This window comes from Aureococcus anophagefferens (assembly GCF_000186865.1).
Source record: "Aureococcus anophagefferens unplaced genomic scaffold AURANscaffold_12, whole genome shotgun sequence".
NCBI classification, from domain to species: Eukaryota; class Pelagophyceae; order Pelagomonadales; family Pelagomonadaceae; genus Aureococcus; species Aureococcus anophagefferens.
Genome location: NW_008705572.1, coordinates 525,533 through 553,008, shown reverse-complemented (window position 1 = coordinate 553,008; position 27,476 = coordinate 525,533). Strand labels below are relative to the sequence as shown.

Below are 27,476 nucleotides of genomic sequence, written 5' to 3'. Positions count from 1 at the left end.
GCCGCACGCGCGGCAGGAAATCGACGAGGCCCGCGGGGGCTCGGACATGCACAGGAAGGGGCAGGGGGCGCATCGACGAGGCTGCGAGGGCGCGGGCGCGGGCGGCTCGTCACGGAGCCGGCCGCGGCCGCGGCCTCGGGGGCTCGGCGCGCGCCGTCCGCCGGGGCTCAGACGCGCTCGCGGCCCGAGCCGTGGCCGCGGAGCGTGACCGAGGGCCGCTTCGCGCGCGGCGCGACGGTGCCGAGCGCCGAGGCGACGCCCGCGAGCGCGAGGCCCTCGCCGAGGGGGAGCACGTTGTTGTAGAACCAGGGCATCGTGCCCTGGATCGGCGCGTTCATCATGACGCGCGAGAACCACTTGGGCGCGGTGATGAACGCGCCGAGGCCCTCGGCTTTGTAGCCCTGGCTCACGACCGCCGCGTAGGACACGGGCCGGCCCGTCGCGGCGGCCGAGTCCAGCGCCCGGCCCCAGAGCGACTGCTGCGTGATCGCCAGCACGTTGCCGAAGAAGATGTTGAGCCCGAGGCCGAAGCAGAAGAGGCTGCCCTTGGACTTTTGATCTTGCGGGTAGTATTTCCGGTAGAGCGTCGGCGTCGCGACGAAGGACGTCGTCGCCATGATGGCGTTGCGCGCGGCGTTCGCGCCGAAGGCCGGGCCGCACGCTCGCACGAAGGCGTTCGCGCCGATGCGCGCCTCGACGGCCGCGGACGTGGCCAGCCCGTAGAACCGCTGCGTCTCCGCGCGGTTCGCGACGCCGGACTCGATGGCGCCGGCGACGACGGGCACGAGCGCGAGCTTGCCCGCCGTCTTGAGCGCGTCGGCCGTCGTCATCGCGGTCTCGTCCTTCGACGCGTCCTCCATGAGCTGGTCGCCGTAGACCACGGGCGCGACGCCCAGCGCCGAACTCAGCCCCCGGTCGCAGGCCTGGAAGATGAAGCCCATGACGCTGTACTGGAAGAACCACGCGACGATCGACGCGCGGCCGACGGTGCGGAACGGCGTCAAGGGCCCGTCCGCGAAGACGATCTTGCTCGCCTGCGCGAGCTGGCCGCTGCCGCTGACCTGCGCGCTGTTCATGATCATGGCTGTCTTCTCGAGGGGCATCGTACAGTAGCGCACGACGACGGCGTAGCAGCCGAGGCCGAAGGAGCGGTAGGCCATGCTCGCCGGGTCCGCCATCTGCTCGCCGCCGGCGGCCTTGAGCTTCTCGCGGCCCTCGGCGGGCGACGGGAGCGTCATGGTGACCGCGAAGGACGAGAAGGCGACGGCGGCGATGCTGACATTGCTGTGGCAATTTTGGCCCAAGCACGGCGCGGCGAAATGCTCTCCCTCCGCGCGGCGGCTCGGCAATCGCTCTCCAGCTCCAGGCAGTTGCTCGCCAGCCCCACGCGCTCGCTCACAGGCCAAAGAAAGCAGTCCTTCTTCGACTGGTGGCGGGAAAATGTCGTCAAGCCCATCCACGGCACGAAAATCCTGCTGCCGGCATCCCGGCGCACCAGTACATGCAGTTCGTCTACCCCTGGCCCGTCATCGTCGGCGGCTACTACATCATGCAGTGGGCCATCGGCCGGTCCCACGATAGCATCGGGGAGGCGGGAGAGAAGCTCCGGGACCGCGACGGCTTCAAGCAGCACGACACCGTCGAATCGCAGCGCGCGGCGCTGCAGAAGATCCTCGACGACGCGAAGCGGCGAAAGGGCTAGCACCGCGTAAGCTTCGCGCAAAAAAACGGGTCTCGTAGAGCCGAGGTCGCGCGCGGCGCGCGCCGACGGGGCGCTCGCCGACGGGTGGCACGAGTGGCAGAGGCGCGACTCCAGGATCACGACACAGGACCGCACCACGACGCTCTTTAGGGCGGGTTCACGGGCCGGAGCGACGCGCGGCGCGCGACGAACTCCGGCGGCGGCTCCGCGGGCTCGGCGAAGACGGCGGCGGCGTCGGGCGCGCCGCGGCGGCTCGGCGTCACGGACGCGCCGCGCGTCGCCACGCGCAGCAGCGACGACCGGCGCTGGACGAACTCGGGCGACAGCGCGGCCTCCTGGGGCGACGCGCCGTCGGACGCCGCGCGGGTCCGCACGGGCAGGAGCGACGCGCGGCGCTCGACGAGCAGCGGGCTCTCGCCGTCGGACGGGGGCTCGGGCCCGCCCCTGTCTTGGTGGGGCACGGGCGTGAGCGACTCGCGGCGCCGCCGGTAGGCCGCGGACGCCTCCTCGTTCGCCGCGGCCGGGGGCGCGAACGCGTCCCACGCGTCGCTCGTCGACCGGCGCCGCGGCGACGGCTCCGGCGGCGCGGCCGCGGCGACCTCGTCGTCGTCGTCGTCGTCTTCGATGAGGGCCCCGCCGCCGAAGAGGCGCCCGATGGACGTCCGCGCGCGCGGCGCGGGCGCGGGCGCGTCGTCGGGCGACGACGGCGGGCTCTCGGCCGCGCGCGTCTCCTCGCCGAAGGAGTCGGTCCACTCGTCCGGGTAGGCGTTGGAGAACTCGACCCAGCAGTCGGCGCAGAACCAGGCGTCGCCGGCCTTGGTGTAGGCGCCGCGGAGCGCCGCCGCGTCGTTGCCGCAGTCCGCGGACGCGCACGCGAGCGCCGGCGCGCGGAACGACACCGTCTCGTCCCAGACCGCGGGCGGCGTCTCCGGCGCGAGCCTGCGCGCGGCGCCGGCGACGGCGGCGAGGAGGCCCTTCCTGGCCACCGTCGACGCGCGGCGGCCGCTCGGCGACGGCTTCGGCGGCGTCGCGCCGCCCTGCAAAACGCGAAGCAGGTCGCGGAACTCCGCGGAGCTCTGGCGCGCGAGGGCGTCGTCGGGCGCGCCGGACCGGCGCTTCACGGCCGCCGCCGCCGCCGCGTCCGCGCGGCGGCCCGCGGCCTCGGCCGCGGCCGCGCCGAGCTGCCCGGCGATGGCCGACGCCGCCGCGGACTCGCGGCGCCGGGGGCTCGACGCGACGGACGCGCGGCGGCTCCGCCGCTTCTCGCGCTGGGACCGGCCCTTGATGGCGTCCAGGGTCGCCGCGTGCTCGGGGAAGAGGGACGCGCGCAGGTCCGCCTCGACGACGGCGGAGATGCTGTGGCGCTGGTTGAGGTCGTCGTCGATCGCGACCCGGCTCCCGCCGCCCCGGGGCGACCCGCGGGACGAGACGACGCTGTCCTCGTCGCCGAGCGACGACCGCACGGACGAGCAGTCGTCGACGGACGAGCCCTGGTGGGACCGCCGGAGCGACGCGGGGCTCGCGCCCTCGACGGCCGCGAGGAGCTGGGCCTTGGCGGCGGATTTCGGCCGCCGCCGCAGGTGGCTCTTGCGCCGCGAGCTCCGCCGCGGCGTCGCGGGCTTGTCGTCGCCGGGCCGCGGCGACCGCGGCGGCAGGCCCGCCGCCGACGGCGACGCGGCGGCCGGGGCGGGGGCCGGCGCCGGCGCGCCCGCGGCGTCGGCGTCGGCGCGCTTGTCGGCGCGGCGCTTCGCGGCCGCGTCGAGCTCGAGCTTGAAGAGCGTCGACGGCCGCGGCTCCGCGGCGGCACCCTCGTTGATTCCGTCGTCGGCGGCGGCCTCGACCGCGGCCTCGGCCGCCGGCGCCGCGACGTCGGGCGGCGGCGCGACGGCCGCGGACGACGCGCGGCGCATCGACGCGCGGACGGCCCTCTGCGCGGCGACGGCCGTCGGCGCCGGCGCCGCGAGGCTCGGCCGCCGCTTGCGGCACATGCGGCACGCGTCGCTCGACGCCGGGTTCGCCTTGCCGCACTTCTTGCAGCGCCAGGGCTCGCGGGCCGCGGCGGCGGGGGCCGCGGCCGCCGGTGGAGCCGCCAGTTTCGGAGCGGGCGCCGCCGGCGTCGCGGCGGGCGTCGACGCGGGCTCTCCAACGGGCGCCGGCGCGGCTTGTACAGCGGGCGTCGAAGCGGCCGCCGGCGCGGCCGCCGGCGCGGGCCTCGCGGCGGGCGGCGCCTCGGCCGCGCCTGGGCAGGAAAAGGGTGCGAAATTCCCAACTTCAAAGGCTCCTATCTCGGTCGTTTTCCGCTCGTTTCGGCTGATTTTTGGACAAGCGATCATTTCTCGGAGCGCTCTCGAAGCGCGGGTGCTGTTTCCGAAACGCGCGCGCGCGGAACGCTCACGTTGAAGCGACGTTGAATCACCCTTTTCCTGCCCTGGGCCGCGCTCGGATTCGGCGCGCGGCACACCAGGCACGCGGCCTTCCCGGAGCCGTTCTTCTTGCCGCACCGCTTGCATCTCCAGATGCCGTTCCGGACCGCCGGCACCGCCTTTGGGACCGGGGCGTCGGCGGTCTCGGCGACGGGCGCGGCCGCGGCCTCGGCGGCGACGGGCGCGGCGGCCTCGGCGGCCGGGGGCGCGGCCGGCAGGTCCGGCGCGGGGTTCGCCGCCGCCGGCGCGGGTTTGACCGCCGCCGCGGCTTTCGTCGGGGCCGGCGCCTTCGGTTCGGGCGTTGCCGCCGCTCGAGCCGCCGTCGCCTTCGCCGCCGGCGCCGCGGGCGCCGGGTCGACCGCCGCGAGCGCGTTCGGGATGCCGCCCGGGAACGGCACCTTCCCCGACTCGCGGAACGCCGCCGGGAGCGTCGCGTCGACCTCCGCGCCGTCGCCCGAGTCGTCGTCGGCGTCGTCGTCCTCGCCGTCGGAGTCCAAGGGCGACGGCGCTCGCGGGGCCGCCGCGCGCGGCGGCGCGCGCGACGCGGCGATGAGCTCGTCGTTCGCCGCGGCCTCGGCCGACGGCGGGAGGTCGTCGGCGACGAAGGCCTCCTCGGCGGGGAGGAAGGCGGGCCGCGCGGGCACGACGTGGACCTCCTCCTCGAACTCCTCGTCCACGAGCTCGTCGAGGAACTGGTGGCGGATCGCGTCGAGGACGTTCTCCTGCGTGTCCGTGATCGACAGCCGCGCGCCAAAGTCCATGTGCACGCGGGGCTCCTCGGCGGGGGCGGCGGCGGGCTCGTCGGCGCGGGCGTCGGGCTCCTCGACGCGGTCGTCGGCGTCGACCGCGGCCTCGCGGGATTCCGCGGACGCCGCGTAGGGGTCCGGCGAGTCGCCCGGCGCGTCGCGGCCGTCGCCGGGCGCCGCGTAGGGGTCCGGCGGCCGGAGGTCCTCGACGACGGGCTCGTCGGCCCGCGCCCTGGCCTCCGCCGACGGCGACCCCGCCGACGGCGACGCGATCCACGTGAGGATGGACGACGCGCGGCGCACGGCCGCCGCGGCCACGGACGTGTCGTCCGGGCTCGGCTCCGAGAAGAAGCTCGACACGGGGCTCGACGCCTTGGCCTTCTCCGGCGTCGAGAGGTCCGCGAGCGCGACGTACGCGGCCGGCGCGGCCGCGGGCGCCGGGCCCGGCGGCGGGCTCGCGGCCGGCGGGGCCCGGGCGGCCGGCGGCGGTCTCGCGACGGGCGCCCGGGCGGCCGGCGGCGGTCTCGCGACGGGCGGCCGGGGCGGCGGCGCCTGGGCGACCGGCGGCGCCTTCGCGGCCGGCGGCCGCGCGAGGGCCGGCGGCGGCCGGACGGCCGGCGCCTTCGCGGAGGGCGGCCGCGCTACCACGGGCGCGGGCACGTAGGGCGCGACGATGTCGTGCTCCTCGGCGTCGTCCGCGTAGGGGTCGTCGTCGGCGGCGAGCGGGGCCGGCGGCGGCGCGACGGCGGCCGGCGCGTCCTCGGCGCCCGAGTCCGCGTAGGAGTCGAGGTCGTCGACGGACGGCTTCCGGGGCGGCTCCGCCGCCCCGGGCGGCGCGCGCGCCAGCGCCGGCGCGTCCTCGGGCCCCGAGTCCGCGTAGGAATCGAAGGAGTCCATCGACGCCTTCCGGAGCGGCTCCTCGGCGGGCGGCTTCCGCGGCGCGGCGCCGCCGGCGACCGGCTTCCTCGGCACGGCGGGCCCCGCCCGCGCGTCGAGCGCCGCCGCGAGCGTCGCCAGGGGGTCGACGGGCCGCTCGCGCGGCGGCGACGGGCGCCGCGGCGACTCCGGCGGCGACTCCGGCGGGCTCACGTGGCCGTGCGCGCGGCCGCCCGGGGGCCGCGGCGGCCGTTTCGCCGCCGCCGGCTCGTCGTAGTCGGAGCCCGTGTCCGACGACGGCGGCGGCCGCGGCGGCCGCCGGGGCGGCGGCGCCGCGCGCGCGCCGGCGACGAGCTCGCGCGTCCGCGCGGCCGCGGCCTCGTCGCTCGGCGACGCCAGCGCGTCGGCGATGGCCGCGATCCAGGCCGCGCGCTCGCGGTCGTCGGCGCCGCGGAGGCGCACGGGCCGCGCGCCGACGAAGGACGCGACGGCGAACTCGCCCGGCGCGTCCTCGACGGTCGACGCGCCGTCGCGGTAGATCGCGTGCGCGCCGCCGCCGCGGCCGCCGGCGGCCGACGCGTAGCGCAAGAGCGCGAGGGGCGCGCCGCGGCCGCCCGCGGCGCCCCCGTCGGCCGCGCCCGCGGCGTTCAAGAGCTCGAAGTACCAGAGGCGCCACCCGTCGGCGTCCGTCCACTGCTCCAGCGCGCCCGCGGTCCCCGACGCCACGAACCGCCGCCGCTCGCGCGCGCCGCCGTCGGAGCCGTAGGCGTCGGCGGCGCCGAAGGCCGCGCGGCCGCCGCCGCGGCGCGCGCGCACGGGCGAGAACGCCGGCGGCGGCGGCGGCGGCGGCGCCTCGAGCTCGGACCGCGCCGCGGCCATGACGGACTCGATGTCCGCCAGCTTCGACGCCCACTTGGCGCGGAAGTCGCGGTCGGCGGGCGGGGCGCCGCCGCCGGCGATGGCCCGGCGGAGCCGCAGGGCCGCGAGCTCCGCCGTCGACCGCTTCGCGTCGTCGAGGGCCACGGCGGCCGCGCGCGCGGACAGCGCGTCGGCCTCGGCGCGCCGCGCGCGCGCGTAGACGGCCTCGGCGTCGTCCTGCTTCGCCAGCACCGTCGCCGCCGCCGTCGACGCGCGGCGCGCGGCGCCCCGGTCGGCCTTGGCCCGCGCGTACGCCGCGGCCGCGGCCTCCTCCTTCGTCCGCCGCTTCAGCGCGAGCTCCTTGCGCGCGATGGCCCGCAGGCGCCAGACGACGCGCTGCTCCGCGGCGTAGAGGCGGCTCCGCTCCGCGTTCAGGCGCTTCTCCTCGCGGCGCGCGCGGTCGTCGGCCTCCGCGGCGGCCGCGCGGCCCCGCTCGACCTCGAGGTAGCGCTTCGCGCACTTGGCGTAGTGCGCCTGCTTGGCCGCGGCGTCCTCGGCCGCCACGAGGGCGCCGCGGGGCGGCGACGCGGGCGCCGCGCGCGCGGGCGGCCACCGCTTGGGCACGTCGGGCTTCCGATCCTCCCGCTCGCGCGGGTGCTCGATGGTCTCGTGCTGCACGAGGCTCGCGGGGGCCAGCGGCCGGCGGTCGCTCGGCGGCGCGGGCGGCTTCTCCGGGAGGGGCTCGTCGTCGCGGACCGCGCGCTCCGGCGACGGCGGCCGCCGCTCGGGCGACGCGTTCTCGTCCTTAGTCAGGAGCGCCGCGAGGCTGTAGGCCGCGTCGTCGCCGTCGCCGCGGACCGGCGTCGCGCCGACGGCGTAGGGCGAGTAGTGCGCGGGCCGCGGCGCGGGGTGCGGCGACGCGACGGGCATGACGAGCGCGTCGAGGCTCAGCGCCTTGGTCTGCCGCCGGAGCTGCGCGAGGTAGGCGTCGACGACGCGGTCGCCGGACCTGGGCGCCTTGCGGCGCTGCGGCGGAGGAGGCGAGGCCATCTGGTCGACGGCGCGCTGCTCTGCGCGGGATTTCCGCCTCGTCCTCTAGTTCCCCATGCCAACCAACTCCGGCAGCCGGGCTGCATGTATGGTGAGTTGCCGTGGATCGGCCGACGTTGACGAAGCCGAAGCTTCTCGAGTCTGAGCCTTGCTCACAGGTGAGTAGTGCGACCGAGCCTCGACGCGGGCGCGCCTTGGGTCGAGGCGGCCGACGTTGGGTGCTTCGCAACGTCGACAAGATGGACACTGTGCGCGCCCTCAAAATCAAGGAGCTGAAGGCGCTCATCGAGCGCGCGGGCCTGGAACATGCGGACTGCCTCGACAAGGACGCGCTCGTCGAGCGCGCGGCGACGGCCGTCGCCCGCCTCGGCGCCTGCAAACAGGCGCAGGACGCCGCGAGCGGCGCCCTCGTCCCTGCTGCGGCGCCCTTTCAGGGCGGGGCCCTCGCGGCGCGCCCGTCGGCCGCGGCGCCGTCGCTCGAGCAGCGCGTGGACCGGCTGCTCGGCGACTGCGGCGTCGCGCGCGGCGAGACCGTCGAGGACGACGTGCGCGCGCTCGCGCGCGACTGCGGCGTGAACTTCGTCTCGGTGCCGGAGACGCTGCCCCTCCTCGAGCGGGAGATCCTCGGGTCCGCGGCCGCGCCGCGGCCCGAGGAGCTCTGGACGGGCAGCGTCGCGGCGGCGCCCGCCCCGGCGCCCCGCACGGACGTCGACTCGCGCCGCGACGCGCTGGCGCTGGCCGCCGAGCCCCTCGAGGATCTGTCCGTCCGCGAGCTGCGCACGCTCGTCGTCCACGGCGGCGGGTCGCTCGCGGGCGTCGCGGAGAAGAGCGAGCTCCGCTCGCTCGCGGCGGCGGCCCAGCTCGTCCTCGCGGACACCGGCGCCGGCGACGACGACGACTTCGAGGTGGGCGAGACGTTGTCCGAGGCGGAGCGCGCGCGGCGGGCCCGCGAGGCCGCGGAGAAAGCCGGCGCCGTCGACGACCTCGGGTCCGACTCGGAGGATTCGGTCGTCGACCTCACGGCGCAGCCGGCGGCGAAGAAGAAGCGGCGCGTGGACGGCGCGGACCGCGCGGCGCACCTGGCGACGCTGCGGACGGACGCGGACCGGCTCCTGCAGCGCGTGCTCTGGCACTGCGGCTTCGGCTTCTCGCTGAAGACGCACCAGCCCGAGGCCGCGCGGCTCTGCGCGGGCCTGCCGCGGGGCTGGCCGCGCGACGACCTGGGCGGCGACCTCGAGGGCGTCCTCCGCGCCGCGCCGCCCTTCGTCGGCCGCGGCGTGCTCCTGGCCGACGTCATGGGTTTGGGCAAGACCGTCGAGTGCCTCGCCGGCGCGGTCCTGCGCGACGCCGTATCGCGCGCCACGGGCGACGACGACCTGCCGACGTTCGTCGTCGCGCCGAACGACGCCGTGCTCACGCAGTGGCGCGAGCACCTGCTGCGCGGCGTCGTCGCCGCGGCGTCGAAGGTCCACGTCTACAAGGGCGCCTTCAAGTCGCGCGTCGCGCGCTACGAGTCGGCCGTCGCGCGCGGCGCGACCTGGGTGCTCCTGACGCGCTACACGCTGCAGACCGAGGTCCAGGGCGCCTACGACGCGGCCCTCGACGGCGCGAGCCTCGCGTCGCCGCTCTTCCCGCGCGCCGCGGCGCTCCTGCCCGACCTCTTCGCGCAGTACCGGAGCGCCGCGGGCAAGGCGAAGCGCGGCGAGAAGAACACGCTCCTGCACAAGGGCGAGACCGAGGCCGACTGCGTGCGGCGCCTCGTCGCCGGCTTCTTCTTCGGCGGCGGGCGCTCGTCGGCCGTCGTCAAGGCCGAAGCCGCCAAGGCCGAGGGCGCCGCGCGCCGCGTCGCCTGCTCGTCGACGACGGTCATCATCGACGAGGCGCACTTCCTCCGGAACGCGACGTCGAAGTGGGGCATCGGCGCCGCGCTGCTGGGCCACAGTTCGAAGTTCTGCGTCTCGGCGACGGGCACGCCCTACAACAACGGGCCCCAGGACATGGCCGCGCTCGTGTCGTTCTTCGACGCGCGGCAGGACGCGGCGACGAAGGCGTGGTGGGTCGACGCCTGCGCGACCCACGAGTCGCCCGCGAAGACCGCGGCGGTCCAGAAGGCCGTCGCGACGTGGCGCCCGCGCGGCCTCCTGCGCCGCGACAAGAGCGTCCTCTCGGAGCAGCTGCCCCCGCGCGTCGTGCGGTCGCTGCCCGTGACCCCGAGCCTCGCGGAGCTCTACTGCTACGTGCCGCTGCAGGCGGCGTTCTTCGACGTCCTGAGCAAGTTCGCGCGGCTCGCGGAACAGGGTCTGGAGAAGCGCGAGAAGATCAAGCTCTTCAAGCTGCTCCTCTCCATCATGACGCTCATGCGCATGGCGACGGTCCACTCCGTGCTCCCGCGCAACGGCCGCGAGCTCACGAAGCTCTTCTCGAAGTCGCGGCGCCGCGCGAAGCGCCTCGCCTGCTGGAAGGCGGACCAGTGCGTCGTAGGTCGCCGCGTCCGTCGGCGTCTCCTCCACCAACACCACTGTAACTCTCAGGTATGCCACCAGTCGCTCGTCGAGGCCGCGGACGACGCGGACCGCGCGGGCCTGCTCCAGATGGGCTCCGCGGCGCGCGTCGGCGCGCGCGCCGAGGCCGTCGGCTCCGGCGGCCGCGCGACGGACGCCATCGACCTCGACGACGGCGAGGAGGCCAAGGACGCGGACGACGACGAGCTCGCGGCGTCCGCGCCCGCGGCCTACGCGAAGGTGCCCGCCGGCGAGCCGCTCGTGCCCTTCCCCGGGGGCGCCTGCGCGTTCCCCGGCCACATGATCCACCGGTGCTGCGCCGCGAAGCTCGCGCCGGGCGCGGGCTGCCCGCGCTGCGGCGACCTCCTGCGCCGCGCGCAGATGGGCGACGGCCCGCTCTACTGCGCCGAGGTCCACGGCGGCTTCCGCGCGAGCGCGAAGCTCGTCGCCGCCGTCGCCGCCGTCCGCAAGGCCGTGGCGCGCGGCGAGGCCGTCGTCTTCTGGACCTTCTACAAGGGCGTGTCCGACCTCGCGGAGGCCATGCTCGACGCGCACGGCGTCTCGAGCCTGCGCTTCGACGGCGACGTAAGGGCGGACGAGCGCGGCGCGGTCCTCGACGACTTCCGCGCCGGCGGCGCCGACGTGCTCCTCGCGACGGTCCACAGCGGCGGCACGGGCCTCAACATCACGCGCGCGACGACGGTCGTCTTCACGGACCGCTGGTTCAACCCCCAGGTCCACGAGCAGGCCGTGGACCGCTGCCACCGCATCGGCCAGACCAAGCCCGTGGCCGCGGCCTTCTACGACGCGGCGCTGACCATCGACGACTGCATGCGCCACGTCAACGACATCAAGCTCGACAACGCGACTGTGTGCCTCGCGGACGGCACGGGCATCGGCGTCGCGAACACGGCGAGCATCTACAAGGACGTCGAGGGCGTCATCGGCGCGAAGATGCGCGAGCTCGCCGACGCCCTCGCCGTCGCCCACGGCGGCGCGCCGCCGGCCGCCGCGCCGCCGCCGTCCGGGGCCACGCCGAAGAAGACGAAGCGCCGCGCGGCGAAGGTCGAGGAGCCGAGCGACGACGACGACGACGGGCCGGCGCCCCACCGGGGCGGCCAGCGCCCCGCCAACGACGGCGGCTGCGTCGTCGCGTGAGGGATGGCATAAGGTCGTCACCCCTCGTTGAGGTTATGGTGCACGCCAACATCGTGAGTAGGGGCGGACAGTGAAGCCCGGGCGCTTCGGGGCCGCTTCGGCTGGGTCCGTAGAAAGTTAGGATAGTTTACTAGCTTCCTAACGTCGCTATGACGTCAGTCAAACTACTATCCAGCAGGTGCACTGTCCGGCGACTGTGCAACCTCGCTGAGCCTGGTGCTACCTGGCACGTCGCTGTGACGCTAACCAGACAGACACCACAGACACAGAAGAGCGCTATGCACTCTGTGCCTGCTTGGCAGTCACTCCTTCAGTTCGCTGTCTATAAGACTTGAAACTGGATTAGAATGAATTAAGGAAGGGAAGGGAAAACTAGCAGGATACGCAGTAGGAGCGCAGTGGGGTAAGGTGCACTGCAACATCAAGATGCAGTTCACTGTTCACTGAAGATGAAGATAGAAATCTCTCTATCTCTCTACTCCCCCTGGATTGAAACTCCGTGTAAATCCCAAATGATAGTGGACTTCAGCTTCATCATGAATGGAGTCAATTAAGCGAATGAAGTAGATGGGAATCGAGTATCTGCTAAGTACACGTTCTTCAGAAGACCTTCCTTGATATGTGTGAGTTAAAAGATTGATACACTCAACCAGTGTGATTACTTTGGGGATTGCTCATGACCCAAAGAAATACTATGCTCAACATGACACATTCGATACAAGTAGCCAAGGAAGCGTACTTATGATCGGTTAGTACAAACGGTGAGGTTATGTTAGATGTAGGTTGACAGTATGGAACGGGTGGAGAGAGTCCACGCCTGCGATGATCTTGCACCAATCTAGTAGCTCTTCTAGCCATCTCTTGTCTATAGAGAGTCCGGGCAACAGTCAGTTTGGACTTCACTGAAGCGCTGGGTCCGTCTTGATTCTCATTGCTTGGTTGAGGATTCAGAAGTGAGACAGAGTGATGGACTAGTAAGTTTTCTGCAAACCATCCAGAGTCTGCGCCGGCATTATATTGTGTCCATAGGGCGGTGGCTACTTGTGAGTCAAAGCTGTGGGACGTCATCCACTTGTAAATACTTTTCTCTTCATCTGGGTCGACCTTTTCGCAGATGCATTCCTTAACGATGTCGTCTTCGTATTGGGGTGCTAGTAATGCATTTAAGGCTGGAAAAGGTGAGTGTATAAGGTTTGAGCCAGTCATCCCCATGACTGCGAGGAATCTGTGGTCAGCTTCCGCCGCTTCCGCGACTAGCTTTGCAACGCGTTTCTCGGCGGCCTCTTTCTCGCCACCTTCGGACGTCATCTCTCCCCCTCATTGCAGATACTTGAAGCAAAACAGAAGACCGTACTAAGTGACATTAGAGGCAAAGCCTTGAAAATAAAGGGAGAGTCTGTTGACACAGAGGACATAGTCAAAACAGTATTAGCACAGATAGAACCTCTGTTTCTATTGTTTTGGAAACTTAGTACAATGGTCTTCCAAACGTCAGACAATCACTGCAGGGAGCACAATGCAAGCCGAACTCATAGCTGCCTCAAGTGGAGCGGATAGTGGAGTCTGGTACTACACTCTGCAAGTGGACTTCCCAATCCTCTTTGGTATTCAAGACCGCGAATGCATGGTGCCGACAGCAGTGGTGGCGGCCCTCGACAAAGCGCTTCGGGACGTCGCGGGTCGACGCCAGGCGCCTCCCGTCGGCGCGGAATCACGTCGCCGCGCGTTCGGAACCGTTCCTGCGTACCCTGCGCCGCTACTCTGAGCCGCAGAGCCTTCGGCGCTGCTCGTGCGCGCCTGGAGCGCCCGCTCTGGTGAGGCTTCGGTGAGGCACTGGAACTAGATCGCTTCGCTGGGCGCTGCTGGGCGTCGCGCCGACGTGTCGAGTGTTCAGTGCACTCCCAGGTCGACCTACGAGGCGCGGGAACACGCGCTGCGCCTACCGCTCGTGGCGTCTGCGCTGGCACAGGCGCGAGACGGGATTGGCGTTTCTCGCCTGGAAACGAGGCGATGGGCCACAACGCGTCCTCGCGGGCTACAGGCGTCGGACGGCTGCGCGATGGGTTCCGACGACATGTATATCGACTCGAGTGCGCCCACGCCAGCCCAAAGTCGCCGGAGCGCCTCGTACACGCGACCGCGTTTTGCCCGCGCGGGAGGAAAATCGAGACTTTGCGAGGTCGTAGCTCCGCGAGATCGAGGTCGATTTACGCGAACCCAGACTCTCTAAGTATCAGTTAGAAGTCGGCTATCCATCGCAAGTGACCGCAAGGTCGAACTCGACGGTCCACCGCCGGTCGACTTTCACTGTCCGCCCAGGGGGCTACCCAAAAAAAAGTACCAAACAACATGACGGATTTTTGGTGCCGGCCACCGGCGCCCACCCACCCACCTCCCGGCCAATCAACGAGCTCCTTCGTCGTTGGTTGCCTTCAAGTTGCCGCGCCGCGCGCCGCTGGGCGATCGCTGAATTGCCACACCGCGCGCGCGGCGCCGCGGTCGACCGGGAGTCGCCGGTGCCGCGGCAGGAGCCGCCACCGTGCGGCCGCGGGCCACCCGACGCACGCCGGGCGCGGCCCGACTCGACGAGGACACCGCCGTGCTCCATGGCACCTCTTCCCGACTCCCGGTGCGGCGCGGGACGCGAGACGCGCGCGGCCTCCGCGCGCGCGCGCGCGCGTTACAAGTACCCTTTAAGTACACTTTGGGTTTTTGAAACCCGACCTCCGGACCCACCCACCCACCCCGTCATGTTGTCGGATCTTTTGTCCGTGGTTGACTCTCGGTCCGCCCCTATCGTGAGGATTCGCGAAGCTTCGAAGCAGAGCTCGACTGGGTCCGCCGCCTGGGGCCTCGTCCCTCGACCCAGCGCTGCCGTCACGCGCCCCCTCGGCCACTAACACCGTCGTCCGCCGCGTCGCGCAGCGCGCCTCCCCGACCCTCGACCGCTGCGCCGCGAAGCGCCACCACGCGAGCATGAGCCGCGGCGAGAGCGCCGCCGTTAAGCGCCTCATCAAGAGCATCCTCGGCGCCCCCACGCACTACGAGGTCCTGGGCGTCGACGAGGACGCGAGCGCCGAAGACATCGGCCGCGAGTACCGCGACCTCGCGCGCACGGTCCACCCCGACAAGGGCGGCAACGCGGCGGCGTTCAAGAAGCTCGCGAACGCCAAAGAAGTTCTCTGCGACCAGAACGCGCGCATGGCCTACGACCTGGAGCTCCGCGAGGCCCGCGAGCCGGCGCCGAAGAAGCCTGCGGCCAAGACCAAGGCCAAGCCCGCGGCCAAGGCGCCCGCGGCCAAGGCCAAGAAGAAGGCGCCCGCGGCCAAGGCCAAGAAGAAGGCGCCCGCACCGAAGGCCGAGCCCGCGGCGAGGAAGGAGCCCGCGCCGAAGAAGCCCGCAGCCAAGCGCGCGGCGCCGCCGGCGGACGCGTCGCCGCCGGAGAAGGCGCCGCCGCCGCCGAAGCGCGCCCGCGCCGCGGCGCCGGAGCCGGAGCCGGAGCGCGCGCCGATGCCCTACAAGGGCCCGTGCACGTGCGCGATCAAGGCGACGGAGCGCTACCCGATCACGGCGACGGCGCGCCTGCTCAAGTGCCCCGCGGGCGACACGGACCGCCACGGCTGCGCCTGCCCCGAGCTGCGCCAGACGCTCCAGGGCACGGCGCCGTGCCGCTTCGGCGGCGACCACGCGTGCGTCTGCGCGACCAAGGCGGCGTCCATGTTCGTCGCGGGCAAGTCGACGCGCGTCTGCCGGGCCGCGGTGCACGAGTGCTCCTGCCTATTCGACGGCCAGGCGCTGTGCAAGGCCGCGGCGCACGCCTGCACCTGCGTCGAGGACAGCGTCGCCAAGTGCCGCGCGAAGAAGCACGCGTGCTCGTGCGCGAGCTCCAAGGACCCCGCGTCGTGCCTCGCCACCGGGAAGCACGCCTGCGCCTGCGACGCGCTCTGCGACACCTTCTTCGGCAAGCAGTCGTCGTGCCGCGCGCGCGCGCACGCCTGCGTGTGCCCGAAGGCGGGGCCCGGCGCCTGCCGCGCGGACGACGGCCACCGGTGCTGCTGCGCGTTCCTCGAGAAGACGTCCGGGGGCCTCTTCACCGCGGCGAGCACGGCGACGTGCAAGTCGACGAGCCACGCCTGCATCTGCGAACCGAGCCTCCGCCCGGTGCCCCACACCTACGCGACGAATCCGCTCTGCCGCGCCGCGATCGCGCAAGGCCGCGCGCGCCTCGCGAACGCGTCCTTCCCGGCGCCGACGACGCACCAGGGCCTCCAGGCCTTCCGCGACCAGGCGCGCCGCGAGCTCGAGGCGGCCCGCGAGCAGGCGCGCCGCGACCTCGAGAACTCGCTCCGCGGCGCCTTCTTCGAGGACGACCAGGGCGACGACGACGACTACTTCGAGGACGACGAGGACGACGGCGACTACTAGGGGCGGTCCCGCGAGGGACGTGTATAGATAGATCGTGGGAGAGGCTGAAGGGGTCTCTACGAGCGCGAGGGAGACCCGAGGTCGAGGGGCGCGGAATGCGGGGAGCAGTGTAAGCATACGGCTGTCGCCAGCGGCAAATGCTCAGCGCCTAATCGCGAGGCTTATACATCGCGGGGTCCAGTCGCACCTCCTTTGCTCACTGCAGCTCTTCACCTTCGTCGCGCCGTCCCTGCGCACGCCCTGAGGCACACCGAGCGGCGCCGCATCATGGGAGCGGAGGCGAGCCTTCAGTACCATGGCAAAACAGAGCACAAAGCGCCGACGAACGCGCACGATCTGGAGATCTATTACCACAAGAAGGGCGTGTGTAAGGACCATAACGATGTCCAAATTCGCAAAACAACATTCTTTGGATTGTGCGGGAGCAAGATCGTCCGGTGCTACAAGTGCGACGAACGGGATCGCATCGATGCCTCTCTCGCTTTGGGCCCCCGCCCTCCGCCGTCGGTCTCGCATTTATCCGAGTGCGACGTCGTTGACGTGCAAGGCCCCGGCGCGCCGTTCGAGAGCGGCGGCGCGGGCACGGCGCCCGCGTTCGGCGGCGCGGCTTCTTTGACGCCCTTCGGCGGCGGCGGACGCGTTTCTCAGTTCGGCGCTGCGACCGCGGCGGCTCCGCCCCCGCCGGCTACGCAAGCGCCCTTCGGATCCGCGGCGACGCCCTTCGGCGGCGCGAGCCAGCGCCCCGTGTTTGGCGGCGCGGCTTCTTCGACGCCCTTCGGCGGCGGCGGAAGCGTTCCTCAGTTCGGCGGCGCCGGGTTGACCGCGGCGGCTCCGCCCCCGCCGGCTACGCAAGCGCCCTTCGGATCCGCGGCGACGCCTTTTGGCGGCGCGAGCCAGGCGCCCGCGTTCGGCGGCGCCGGCGCGGCTTCTTCGACGGTCTTCGGCGGCGGCGGCGGTCTACCTTTCGGAGGAGGCGGCGGCACGTTTGGAACAGGCGGCCCTGCTAGCAGCAGCAGTGCTCCCTTCGGAGGCGGCGTCGGGGGTTCGGTCTTCGCAGGACCGTCGCGTCCGAAGGCCGCCGCGCCGAAGGGGTCGCTCAACCCCGATCACTGCACCGCGTCGCCGGCGGAGCTCCAGAACCTCGCCGCCCATGTGATCGAGCTCTGCGGCGCGGAGCGGACGGGCTCAATCATGGTCTCGAACCTGGCGCCCGCCTTCAAGAAGGCTTACGGCAAGGACCTGCCGCTCTACGGCGTCACGATGAAGGTCCTGCTGCAGATGCTGCCCGGCGTTGTGGTGGGCGGCGACTGGCCCGGCGCGTACGTGAGCCGCGCGGCGGCGGCGGCGGCGCATCCGAAGGCCGGCGCGCCGAAAAAGAAGAAGGCCGTCTCGCCGAAGCCGCCCGGCGTCGCCGCCGAGGCGGGCGCGGGCCTCGCGGCGGCGCCGCCGCCTCCGAACGCCGCCGCGCCGAAGCTGTCGCTCAACCCCAAGAACTGCCACGCATCGCCGGCGCAGCTCCAGGCCCTCGCCGGCCAAGTGCTCGAGCTCTGCGACGCGGCGGACTCGGGCTCGATCTTCGCGTCTGGACTGCCAGCTGCCTTCAAAAAGGTCCACGGCGTGCCCCTGCCGCTGTACGGCGTCGAGAAGATGAAGGTCCTGCTGGAGATTCTGACGCTGTACGGCGTCGCGGTGAACGGTGACTGGCCGGGCGCGTACGTGAGCCGCGCGGCCGTGCATCCGAAGGCCGCCGCGGCGCCCCCGCGCGGGCTCCCGCGCGAGCACCGCGACGACGACGACAAGCGCTTCGACGAGGACACGGAATTGGCAATGCGCGAGACCGCGGAGAACCTCCCCCTCGCCCCCGGCCAGCCCTGGCAGGCCGAGGCGCCCTTCTCCAAGCGCAACTCCGAGGACTGCAGTGCCCACAGCGAGGCCGAGATCTGCCGCGAGGTGGACCACGCGAGCGCGGCGCTGCAGAGCAACTCGCCCCAATCAAGCACGCGCAGTGTCGATGATGTGGGCGATGGCCACACGGAATACGTCACGTCCGTCTGCTTCGCGGGCAACGAGCGCGGGCTGTCTGCGAGCCGCGACTGCACCGCGAAACTTTGGGACCTCGCGAACGGCGTGTGCATCCACACGCTCGAGGGCCACACCGATCGAGTCACCGCTGTCTGCGCGTATGGCGGAGAGAAGGGCTGTGCGATCACTGCGAGCAAGGACAAAACCGCCAAGGTCTGGAACCTTGTCACCGGGGAGTGCGTCCTCACGCTCGAGGAGCACCACACGCAGGCCGTGGAATCCGTCTGCGTCACGCCAGACGGGACGCGCCTTGTCACTGGGAGCCGTGATAGAACCGCCAAGGTCTGGGATCTCGAGACTGGCATTTGCGTCGCGACGCTCTCGGGCCATGCGAAGGCCGTTTCTTCAGTTTGCGTGACACATGACGCGAGGCTCGCGGTGACCGCGAGCGAGGACTTCAAAGCTAAAATCTGGGAGGTCGCGACCGAGAGGTGCGTGACCCCGCTGGGCGGAGTCCGTGGGCATGCGGGCATAATTCACGCGGTTTGCTTGACGCTCGGCGAGGATCGAGTGCTCACGGCGAGCGGCGACAAGACCGCGAAAGTCTGGCACATTGCGAACGGTGTCTGCGCTCACACGCTCGAGGGACACAAAGATAACGTGAACGCCGTCGGCGTCACACCCAATGACTACGCGCTCACGGCGAGCGGCGACAAAACTTTGAGACTCTGGAAACTCGATGACGGCACGTGCATCCGCGGATATCCGATCGAGGGGCACACGATGCCCATATCTTCCGTCTCCGTGTCCAAGGATGGCAACTTTGCGCTCACGGGGAGTCGCGACAAGACCACCAAGGTCTGGAATCTTCTTGATGCTAGCTGCATCCGCAAACTCGACGGTCACGCGAAGGCCAATGGAGCCGAGAGCAAATTTGTCGGCCCGCTACGTCAGCCGCCAGCTACGTCAACGCACCGCAGCTTCGTCAACGCCGTCTGCGTCACGCCAGATGGGTGTTACGCGCTCACCGGCAGCAACGATAAGTCAGCAAAATTATGGAATCTCCTCGACGGCGAGTGCAGCCTCGACCTCCCTCACAAGAACTACGTAACTGACGTCTGCGTTTCGCCCGACGGGCAGCGCGCTCTCACCGGGAGCTGTGACAACACCGCCAAGCTCTGGGACCTCAAAACCGGCAACTGTCTGCGCCCGCTGGTAGGTCATTCAGGAGTTGTCCGCGCCGTGTGCTTCACTCTCGACGGAACGCACGCCGTCACCGGGAGCGCCGACAAAACTGCCAAAATTTGGGACCTCGCCACGGATGATTTCCTTTTCACTCTCGAGGGCCATGGAGACTATGTGAATTCTGTCTGCGTTGTGGACAACGCGAGAGTGCTCACCGCGAGCCGCGATGCAACGGCCAAAGTCTGGCGTCTCGACACTGGCAAATTACTTCGCACGCTTGAGCGTCACGAGCACTACCCTGAGGGTCACGAGCACTACATTGAATCAATTTGCGTTACGCCAGACGGAAATCGCGCGCTCACCGCGAGCCGTGACTACAGCGCCAAAGTCTGGCACATCGATACAGCCAAGTGTGTCCTCACGCTTGAGGGTCACACGGACTGGGTCAACGATATCTGCGTCACGCCCGACGGAAAGCGCGCGCTCACCGCGAGCGGTGACAATTCGGCCAAGGTCTGGAATCTCGTTGACGGCACGTGCATTCTCACGCTCGAGGGCCACACGTACTGGGTCAACGGTATTTGTGTTACGCCTTGCGGCAAGCGCGCGATCACTGCGAGCCAGGATAAAACGGCGCGCGTCTGGAATCTCGAGGAGGAAATGCAGACTCAACTTCGTCTCCATGCCGACAACGGGTCGCAAGAAGCCAGCCTCCTTGGGCGATGGCTTTCTCGATCTTAAGAAGCCCGCCAAGAAAGCCGCCAGGTTCCACACGCGCGCGAAAGCCCAAAGCCGCTGACACTATACCACGAGACCACCGATGCGCTCGCCACGCTAAGATCGTTCCGCTTACAAACGCCGCTACCTAGAGCGTCGTCGTCGTCGGCGGGACCGCGTCGTCGGCGGCGGGCGACGGCGGCTCGTCGCTCGCGCGCGTCGTGACGACGACGCCCTCGTTGGAGATGACGAGCGAGGAGCCGCGCTCGCGGCGCTCGACCTTCAGCACGGAGGAGATGGGCCCGCGACATATCGGGCACGTGCCTACCAAGCATGACGGTGTTTTCATTGTTTTCCCACCTAAAATCTCTCGAAAATCTTCACGGCCACAGGACGCTGGCACGTACGCGGGTGGCGCTGGGCGAGCGACTTGCCGCACTCGAAGCAGAGGCCGCCGTGGCCGCACTCCATGATGACCGCGTTGCGCCGCGCGAGGCAGCAGACGTAGCAGAGGTGCTTGTCCTTGACGGGCGACGCGGCGCGGCGCGGCGGCGGCGCGTCGAGGTCCGCGTCGAGCGCGCCGTCGTCGAAGATCGACGACTCGCAGGCCGACGACCCGAGGCTCGCGTCGTCGTCGTCGTCGCCGTCGCCGACCTCGGGCGCGGCGCCGCCGTCGCCGGCCGCGGCCGCGCCGTCGTCCTCCGGCGCCGCGGGCGCCTCCAGCACCTTGCGGGGCGGCTTCCTCGGCGTCTCCGGCGCGTCGTCGAGGTCCGGGGGCGCCGCGGCGGCCTTGAGGTCCGGGAGCTGGAGCCCGAGAGGAGGGAGCGCGTCGTCGACGTCGAGCGGCGCGACGGCCGCGCGCGCGTAGAGCGTCGACGAGTGCTTGAGGAGCCGCGTGGGCATGGCCAGGGCCTCCACCAACACGGAATCGTCCTCGACGCCGATCATGGACCGCGGCGCGCCGCTGAGCTCGAAGACGCCCTGCAATTGCTGCCGCGCGAGCTGCGCGCGCGCCTCCGCGAGGCCGTCGTCGGCCTCGATGACGACGATCTGGACGACCTGCTGGAACTTCTTGCTGTCCCGGAGGACGAGGGGGTGGAGCACGAAGAGCGCCGCGTACATGCAGATGACGGGCAGCAGGATCGCGTCCGTCGTCGGCGACGACTTCGCGTCGCGCTTGTCCAGCGCCCCGCAGAGCGAGTCGAAGGCCGCCGTCACGTTGAGCGCCGGCAGGGCGCCGTAGGCGTCGCCGGCGAGCGACGCCGCCTCGAGCGCGCCGCAGTCGCGCCGGTCCCAGACGCGGTCGACGCGGCCGCGGTGCGCCTCGTCCGCGTCGAGGCGCCGCGCGAGCGCCTGGGCGGGAAAGGGGTGATTCAACGTCGCTTCAACGTGAGTGTTCCGCGCGCGCGCGTTCCGAAAAAGGCGTCCACGCTTCGAGACCGTTCCGAAGGATGATCGCTCGTCCAAATATCAGCCGAAACGAGCGGAAAACGGCCGAGAGAGGAGCCTTTGAAGTTGGGAAGTTCGCACCCTTTTCCCGCCCTGGCTCGCGCGAGGAGGAAGAGGAAGCTGCAGCCCGCGAGCACGAGCAGCTGCGCCGCGCACAGGCTCACGAGGCGCACGGCGCGGCGCCGCACGCGCGCGGGCATGCCCGCGCTTAGGAGCGGCGCGCAGTTGCAGAGCGTCGTCGCGACGCCGACGAAGATGGCCAGCACGCCCCAGGCCGGCGCGAAGACGAGGCCCCAGGTCGCGTCCAAGTCGCCGTCGAGCTTCGCGGCGACGAGCGCCGGCTGGACCGCGCGGCACGCGCAGTGCGCGACGAAGCCGCACGCGAACGCCGCGGCGCGCTTCGCGGCCGCGTCGGGCTCGTCGTCGTCCGCGCGCGACGCGTCGTCGTCGTCGTCGTCGGGTGTCTCCGCCGCCGCCGGCGCGGCGTCGCCGTCGCGGGGCGTCGCCGGGGCCGCCGCGGCCGGCTCGGGCCGCGGCTCGGGCGCGACGTCGGGCCGGCGGCGGCGCCGCGGCCGGCTCGGCGCGTCGAGCTCGCCGCCGCGCTGGCGCCGCAGGTCCGCGAGGCGCGCGCGGCGCTCCAGGTCCCGCCGGAGCATGCCGCCGAGCCCGCGGAGCGCGGACGACGCGACCGTCGCGGCCCAGAACGGAAATAACAGCTCCTCGACGGTCCACGCGGCCGCGGCGCCGCTGAGGTAGGCGCAGACGGCGGCCTTGGCGCCGGCGACGCCGACGGCGTCGACGGCGTGCGCCGCGGGCCGCAGGACGTTGAGCAGGAGGGGCGCGAGGGCCGGCTCGGACAGCGCGAGCGGCGCGCGCGCCGCCGCGGGCGCCACGACGGGCGCGAGCGGCGGCGCCTCGACGTCGCCGCCGGCGTTCTCCGGCGCGACGGGCGCGCCGCCGGCGCCGCCGCGCATCTGGTCGAGGGCGTCGGGCGGGATGACGCCCGTCTCCCGCGCGTCGTCGAGGCCCTTGAGCGCCGCGCGCGTCTCGTCCGCGCGCCGCGCGAAGGAGCTCAGGTCCGCGCAGAGGAGCGGCAGGAAGACGGCGGCCCAGGCGAGCGATCGCGGGTCCCGGAGCTTGACGAGCAGGAGCACGAAGAAGAGGCAGCCGAAGACGTGCGGGAGCACCATCGCGGCGCCGACCGCGCGGCAGCTCTCGGACGCGGACCCCCGGTCCGGCGCGCCGCCGTCGCCGCCGTCGGCGGCCTCGGCGACGGCCGCGTCGTCGTCGGCGGGCGCCTCGTCCCCGGGGAGCCCGGCGGGCGCGGCCTCCCCGACGAGCCGCGCCCGCACGGCCTCGCCGCCCTCGACGGCGGCGCCCTGGGCCGCCGCGGCCAGCGCCTCGAGCCGGGCGCCCGCGGCCTCGGCGAGCCCCGGGGCCTCCTCGTCCGCCGCCGGCGCGGGCGCGGGGCCCTCGGCGTCGCTCATCCCCCGGGGCGCTGCGCGGAGGTCGTCGGTCTGCGAGAGGCAGCAGAAGACGGGGCTCCCGTGCGGTTAAAAAGATATTAGAATATGTTGAAGAGCTACTCACACACAACTCGACGCTGGGCGGCCGCCCCAGGCCGTTTTTCTGCGGGGTCGCCCGCCGGGGCCGGGGCCGGGGCCGGGGACGCGACCGCGGGGCCGCCGACGCCGACCCGGGCGGGCGCCATGGCCGGCGTCTGGGCCGTCATCGCGTCCCTCGTGCCGGCGTCGGAGCTGCCCGAGCTCGCGCGCGCCGTGGGCGAGGAGCGCATGGAGAAGTGCGGGGACCTGCGCGCCGAGGCCGACGCGTTGCGGGAGATCGTCGAGGGCTACGCCTCGGAGAACGCGGCGCCCCTCGACGACGGCGCCGACGCCGCGCGGCGGTCCGCGAGCGGCGCCTTGCTCCTCAGCGGCGGCCCCGAGCGCGACATGCTCGAGCGCAAGATCGCCATGCTCTTGGACTACCTCGGCGAGCAGGGCGAGGCGCCGTCGGCGGAGAAGGACGCGCGCGTCCGGCGCTACCTCGCGAGCAAGCGCGCGGACGCGGAGCCCGAGGCGCGCGAGTCGTCGCCGTCGAAGGCGCCGCGGTCGCCCGCGCGGCCGGGCACCGCGGACAAGGCGCCGACGCGGCGCAAGGAGGTCGAGGCCCTGCGCAAGAGCCTCAACGTCGAGACCTTCGACGAGGTGCTCGCGGAGGTGCGGAGCCTGCTCGACGCCGAGGCCGAGGACCTCCTCCGGGAGATCGACGACCTCACGGCGACCTTCGACCGCGTCGACGAGGCCGTCGTCGAGCGCGCCCAGGGCGGTGCGCCCCGGCCGAGCGACGGCGCGCCGGCGCCGCCGTCGCTGCCCGAGCTCCGCGAGATCGGGAAGCTGCTCGAGGAGCGGTGGCTCGCGATCGAGCACCGCCGCGACGTCAAGGGCGTCCTCGCGCGGGCGAAGCGGCCGCCGGGCGCGCCGGCGTCGCCCCAGGTCGTGGCGTCGCCCGTCACGGACCTCGTCCGCCAGCTCATCGACGAGCCCGCGGCGCCGGAGACGGCGTCGCCGCCGCGCGCCGCGCGCGCCGCGGCCGCGGCGCTCCTCCCGTCGCCGCCGGGCAAGGCCAAGTTCTCCAAGACGGGGCCCATCGAGCGCAAGAGCGACGCCCGCGACAAGCAGGGCAACCCGCGCATGTTCTCCCGGACGCTCACCGCGCCCATGCCCGCGCCCCCGGCCATGGGGCCCCTCCAGCCGCCGCCGCGCAAGTCGAAGCTCCGCGCCCGCATGCAGAACGCGCGCGAGGAGCAGTTCCTCAACGACTGGTAACGCGGTGTTTTTTCGCAGAGCGGCGGAGTTCAACATCGATTGCGGGTCGAAGATGCAGCCGAAGTGCCGCCAACACGCATCGCAATCGCTTGGGCTGCGCGCAATAATTATTGATAGCCGCCGGTTGGCGCAACGCGGGAACGCATTCGACGCACTCGTCGACGCCGGCGCCCGCTCCGTGACCCGCGCCCGGCGACTGCCGCGACCGCCGTCGGCCCTTTTTTGACCGCGCGCCGGCGACGCTCCGCGCGGCGCGACCGCCTCGCGCGATGATCGTGTCCGGGAGCTCGCACCTCATCATCCCGAAGAAGATCCTCGCCGTGTCGCTCCTGGCGCTCCTCGGCGGGTTCACGGGCGTGCTCGTGTCGAACCACGTCTACTCGCGGCGCGTCGAGACGTTCCTCCACCAGAAGACGAAGTCCGTCGCCAAGAGCAACAAGCAGCTCGAGGGCGAGCAGGAGGACTACCGGGCCCTCTTCAACAAGCTCACGTGGCAGCTCGACCAGGACGAGGGCAAGGGCACGGACAGAGACCTGAGCAAGGACCAGGTCGGGAGCTTCCACCAGCTCGCGACGCGGCTCCTCGAGGGCCTCCAGTCCATGCAGGACCTCCTCGAGGAGAAGGAGTTCCAGCTCTGGGAGAAGGAGGGCCTCCTCGAGTACCAGGAGGAGCGCCTCATGAACACGGAGGACCTCGAGCTCGAGATGAGCGGCTTCATCAACGGCATGGCCGCGGCGCTCCTGGCCAAGAACGCGACGCTCCCGGAGGGGCTCACGGACCAGCCCTACTACGGCGCCGCCGGGAAGACCGACGACGCCGACGGCCCGGACATCGACGCGCTCGAGCTGAAACGGGACCAGGACTAGGGCGGCTTCGCGCTCCCGGACCGCGCGCGGCGGCGCGCGGCGGCGGGGCTTCCCCCCCTTTATCGTCGTTTTCCAGAGCCGAGCAGCAGCGGGGGCGTGCGGTCCCAGACCCTATGGCGCCTTGCGCGCGGCGTGCGCCGCGGACAAGTCGCGCGCGCCTGCGCCTGCGGCGAGACCGCGTGGGCATCGCGGCGAGCCAAAAGTTTGCCAAGTTGGCCGTCGTCCGTCGTCGCGCCGCGCCGCAAAAAAAAAAAAAAAATGGACGGAGAGAAGGGCGAGAAGCCGCAGTCGTCGGGGTCGAAGTTCACGTGCATCAGCGGCGCCCAGCACGTCATCGTGTCGCGGAAGACGCTCTTCCAAGTCGTGCTGCTGATGGTGGCGGCCTTCGTCGGCACCATCGTCGCCGAGAACCTGCGGCTGCACCACAACTCGACGAAGCTCAAGGACAGCCGCGGGGCCATGAAGGGCACGAACATGCGCCTCAAGGCGGAGAAGGACGACTACAAGGCGCGCGCGCCGCGTCGGCCGCCCCGCGCGCCGCCCGCCCCGCGCGACCGCGCCGCCCCCCCGCGCAGAACCTCTTCAAGCAGATGTCGAGCCAGCTCGACGACTGGAAGGCGGCGCACGACCTGTCGCTCGAGGCGCAGAAGACGCGCATCACGAGCTTCAAGGAGAGCAGCGAGGCGCTCATGCTCGGGCTCGACGACGTCCGGACCGTGCTCGAGGAGAAGGAGTTCCAGCTCTGGGAGAAGGAGGGGTTGCTCGAGTACCAGGAGGAGCGGCTCCTCGACAGCGAGGACCAGGAGGTCCAGATGGCCCTCTACATCAACATGCTCGCGCAATCGATGCTCGCGCTCAACCTCACGCTCCCCGAGGGCCTCGAGGAGCAGCCCTACTACGGCCAGGAGCGCGCCCACACGGACGACGCGCCCAACGACGACGCCATCCGCCGCCGGCGCCGCCTCCGCGCCAAGGCCCCGCTGCCCGCGGGCGTCACCGGCGCGTACCGCGCGCACCTCCTCGCGCAGGGGCGCAAAGGCCGCGCGGCGTGAGGGCGCCGCCATTTTAAACCGGCCACCCCTGTGCCTTCGTCTCTCGCGCGGGGAGCGGCGCGCGCCGCCACGTGCATTTTTCGTTGAACCTTTTTGTGAAGATTTATTTTAACGCTCTGAGAGCCCAGCAGCCATGGGCGCCGCCGCGTCGCTCTCCGACGAGAAGGCGAAGCCGCTGGATGCGAGCGACCTCGCGGACCTCGAGGCGGCCAAGGCCGAGGTCACGCGCTACCGCGGCATGCTCACGGAATACACGAAGCGCACGATCATCATCCTCTTCGGCCCGCCGGGCGCCGGCAAGGGCACGCAGGCGCCCCGCATCGTCGAGCAGCTCGGCACGCCGCAGCTGAGCACGGGCGACATGCTGCGCGCCGCCGTCGCCGCGGGCACGGACGTCGGCAAGGAGGCCGACGGCGTCATGAAGAGCGGCGGCCTGGTGAGCGACGATTTGGTCGTCGCGATCATCAAGGACCGCATCGACCAGCCGGACTGCCACCGGGGCTTCCTGCTCGACGGCTTCCCGCGCACGGTGGGCCAGGCGGAGAAGCTCGACGCGCTGCTCGCGGCCAAGGGCGAGTCCGTGACCATGGTGCTGCGCCTCGAGGTCCCGGACGCGGACCTCGAGGAGCGCATCTGCGGCCGCTGGATCCACAAGGCGTCGGGCCGGTCCTACCACGCCAAGTTCAAGCCGCCCAAGTCCCTCGCGGAGGGCGCCGAGCCCTCGGCCGAGACCATGCTCGACGACGAGTCCGGCGAGCCGCTGAGCCAGCGCGCCGACGACACGAAGGAGGCGCTCCAGAGCCGCCTCAAGGGCTACCACGAGATGACGACGCCCCTCCTCGAGCACTACAAGCCCGTCGTCAAGCTCGTCGACGCGGCCAAGAAGCCCGCGGAGATCTTCCCCCAGGTCGACACGCTCATCGCGAACTACCTCCGCTTCTGAGCCGGATCGAGGCCCCCACTGTCTGTAAGGGACCTGCTTCGAACGGGTGGTTTCCTAGAAGGGCTGGTTACCCGGCTGCGGCGCGTACATGGGCTGCCCGGGCTGCGGCGCGTACATCGGCTGGCCTGGTTGCGGCGCGTACATCTGCTGCCCGGGCTGCGGCGCGTACATCGGCTGGCCTGGTTGCGGCGCGTACATCTGCTGGCCTGGTTGCGGCGCGTACATCTGCTGGCCGGGTTGAGGCGCGTACATCTGCTGGCCCGGCTGCGGCGCGTACATGGGCTGCCCCGGTTGTTGCATCGCGGGCTGCCCCGGCTGCGGCGCGTACATGGGCTGCCCCGGTTGTTGCATCGCGGGCTGCCCCGGCTGCGGCGCGTACATGGGCTGCCCCGGCTGCGGCGCGTACATCGCGGGCTGCCCCGGTTGCGGCTGCGCGTAGCCCTGAGGAGGCTGCAAGACCATGGCCGGGATCGGCGCGCGGCGCCTGACCGGTTTGATGGGGTTGTGCTGGAGCTCGCGCTGGAGCTCGTCGACGTTGTCCTGGGCCGTGCGCCCCATCGCGGGCACGGAGCAGATGCGCAAGCACCACTCGTTGGGGTTCGTGAACACGTCGCGGTAGAGGACGGCCATGATCAGCGCCGTCTTCTTGTCGAGCGAGCGGTCGCCGGAGAGCTT

The 27,476-nt window shown here is 71.6% G+C and overlaps 8 protein-coding genes across 8 annotated transcripts; 6 read left to right on the top strand and 2 right to left on the bottom strand.

Moving 5' to 3' along the window:
• Positions 1–167: 167 nt before the first annotated feature.
• AURANDRAFT_64907 (hypothetical protein) lies at positions 168–7,655 on the bottom strand (the record flags this gene model as incomplete). The annotated part of the gene is made up of 3 exons (XM_009039629.1): positions 168–1,284; positions 1,895–3,941; positions 4,109–7,655. 3 exons carry the CDS (start codon positions 7,653–7,655, stop codon positions 168–170), a joined length of 6,711 nt encoding a protein of 2,236 aa, XP_009037877.1.
• A 3,041-nt stretch (positions 7,656–10,696) lies between these two features.
• Positions 10,697–11,314, top strand: AURANDRAFT_27712 (hypothetical protein; the record flags this gene model as incomplete). Its single annotated transcript, XM_009039807.1, has 1 exon — positions 10,697–11,314. The coding sequence occupies one exon, from the start codon at positions 10,697–10,699 to the stop codon at positions 11,312–11,314; it is 618 nt and encodes a 205-aa protein (XP_009038055.1).
• A 6,252-nt stretch (positions 11,315–17,566) lies between these two features.
• On the top strand, positions 17,567–19,797 carry AURANDRAFT_53952 (hypothetical protein; the record flags this gene model as incomplete). The annotated part of the gene is made up of 2 exons (XM_009039808.1): positions 17,567–18,256; positions 18,716–19,797. The coding sequence occupies 2 exons, from the start codon at positions 17,567–17,569 to the stop codon at positions 19,685–19,687; spliced, it is 1,662 nt and encodes a 553-aa protein (XP_009038056.1).
• A 226-nt stretch (positions 19,798–20,023) lies between these two features.
• AURANDRAFT_64904 (hypothetical protein) lies at positions 20,024–22,599 on the bottom strand (the record flags this gene model as incomplete). The annotated part of the gene is made up of 2 exons (XM_009039628.1): positions 20,024–21,016; positions 21,250–22,599. The coding sequence occupies 2 exons, from the start codon at positions 22,597–22,599 to the stop codon at positions 20,024–20,026; spliced, it is 2,343 nt and encodes a 780-aa protein (XP_009037876.1).
• A 222-nt stretch (positions 22,600–22,821) lies between these two features.
• AURANDRAFT_64903 (hypothetical protein) lies at positions 22,822–23,940 on the top strand (the record flags this gene model as incomplete). The annotated part of the gene is made up of 1 exon (XM_009039809.1): positions 22,822–23,940. The coding sequence occupies one exon, from the start codon at positions 22,822–22,824 to the stop codon at positions 23,938–23,940; it is 1,119 nt and encodes a 372-aa protein (XP_009038057.1).
• Positions 23,941–24,209: 269 nt separating this feature from the next.
• AURANDRAFT_64902 (hypothetical protein) lies at positions 24,210–24,806 on the top strand (the record flags this gene model as incomplete). Its single annotated transcript, XM_009039810.1, has 1 exon — positions 24,210–24,806. The coding sequence occupies one exon, from the start codon at positions 24,210–24,212 to the stop codon at positions 24,804–24,806; it is 597 nt and encodes a 198-aa protein (XP_009038058.1).
• Positions 24,807–25,396: 590 nt separating this feature from the next.
• On the top strand, positions 25,397–25,858 carry AURANDRAFT_64901 (hypothetical protein; the record flags this gene model as incomplete). The annotated part of the gene is made up of 1 exon (XM_009039811.1): positions 25,397–25,858. The coding sequence occupies one exon, from the start codon at positions 25,397–25,399 to the stop codon at positions 25,856–25,858; it is 462 nt and encodes a 153-aa protein (XP_009038059.1).
• Positions 25,859–26,096: 238 nt separating this feature from the next.
• On the top strand, positions 26,097–26,801 carry AURANDRAFT_27862 (hypothetical protein; the record flags this gene model as incomplete). The annotated part of the gene is made up of 1 exon (XM_009039812.1): positions 26,097–26,801. The coding sequence occupies one exon, from the start codon at positions 26,097–26,099 to the stop codon at positions 26,799–26,801; it is 705 nt and encodes a 234-aa protein (XP_009038060.1).
• Positions 26,802–27,476: the final 675 nt, after the last annotated feature.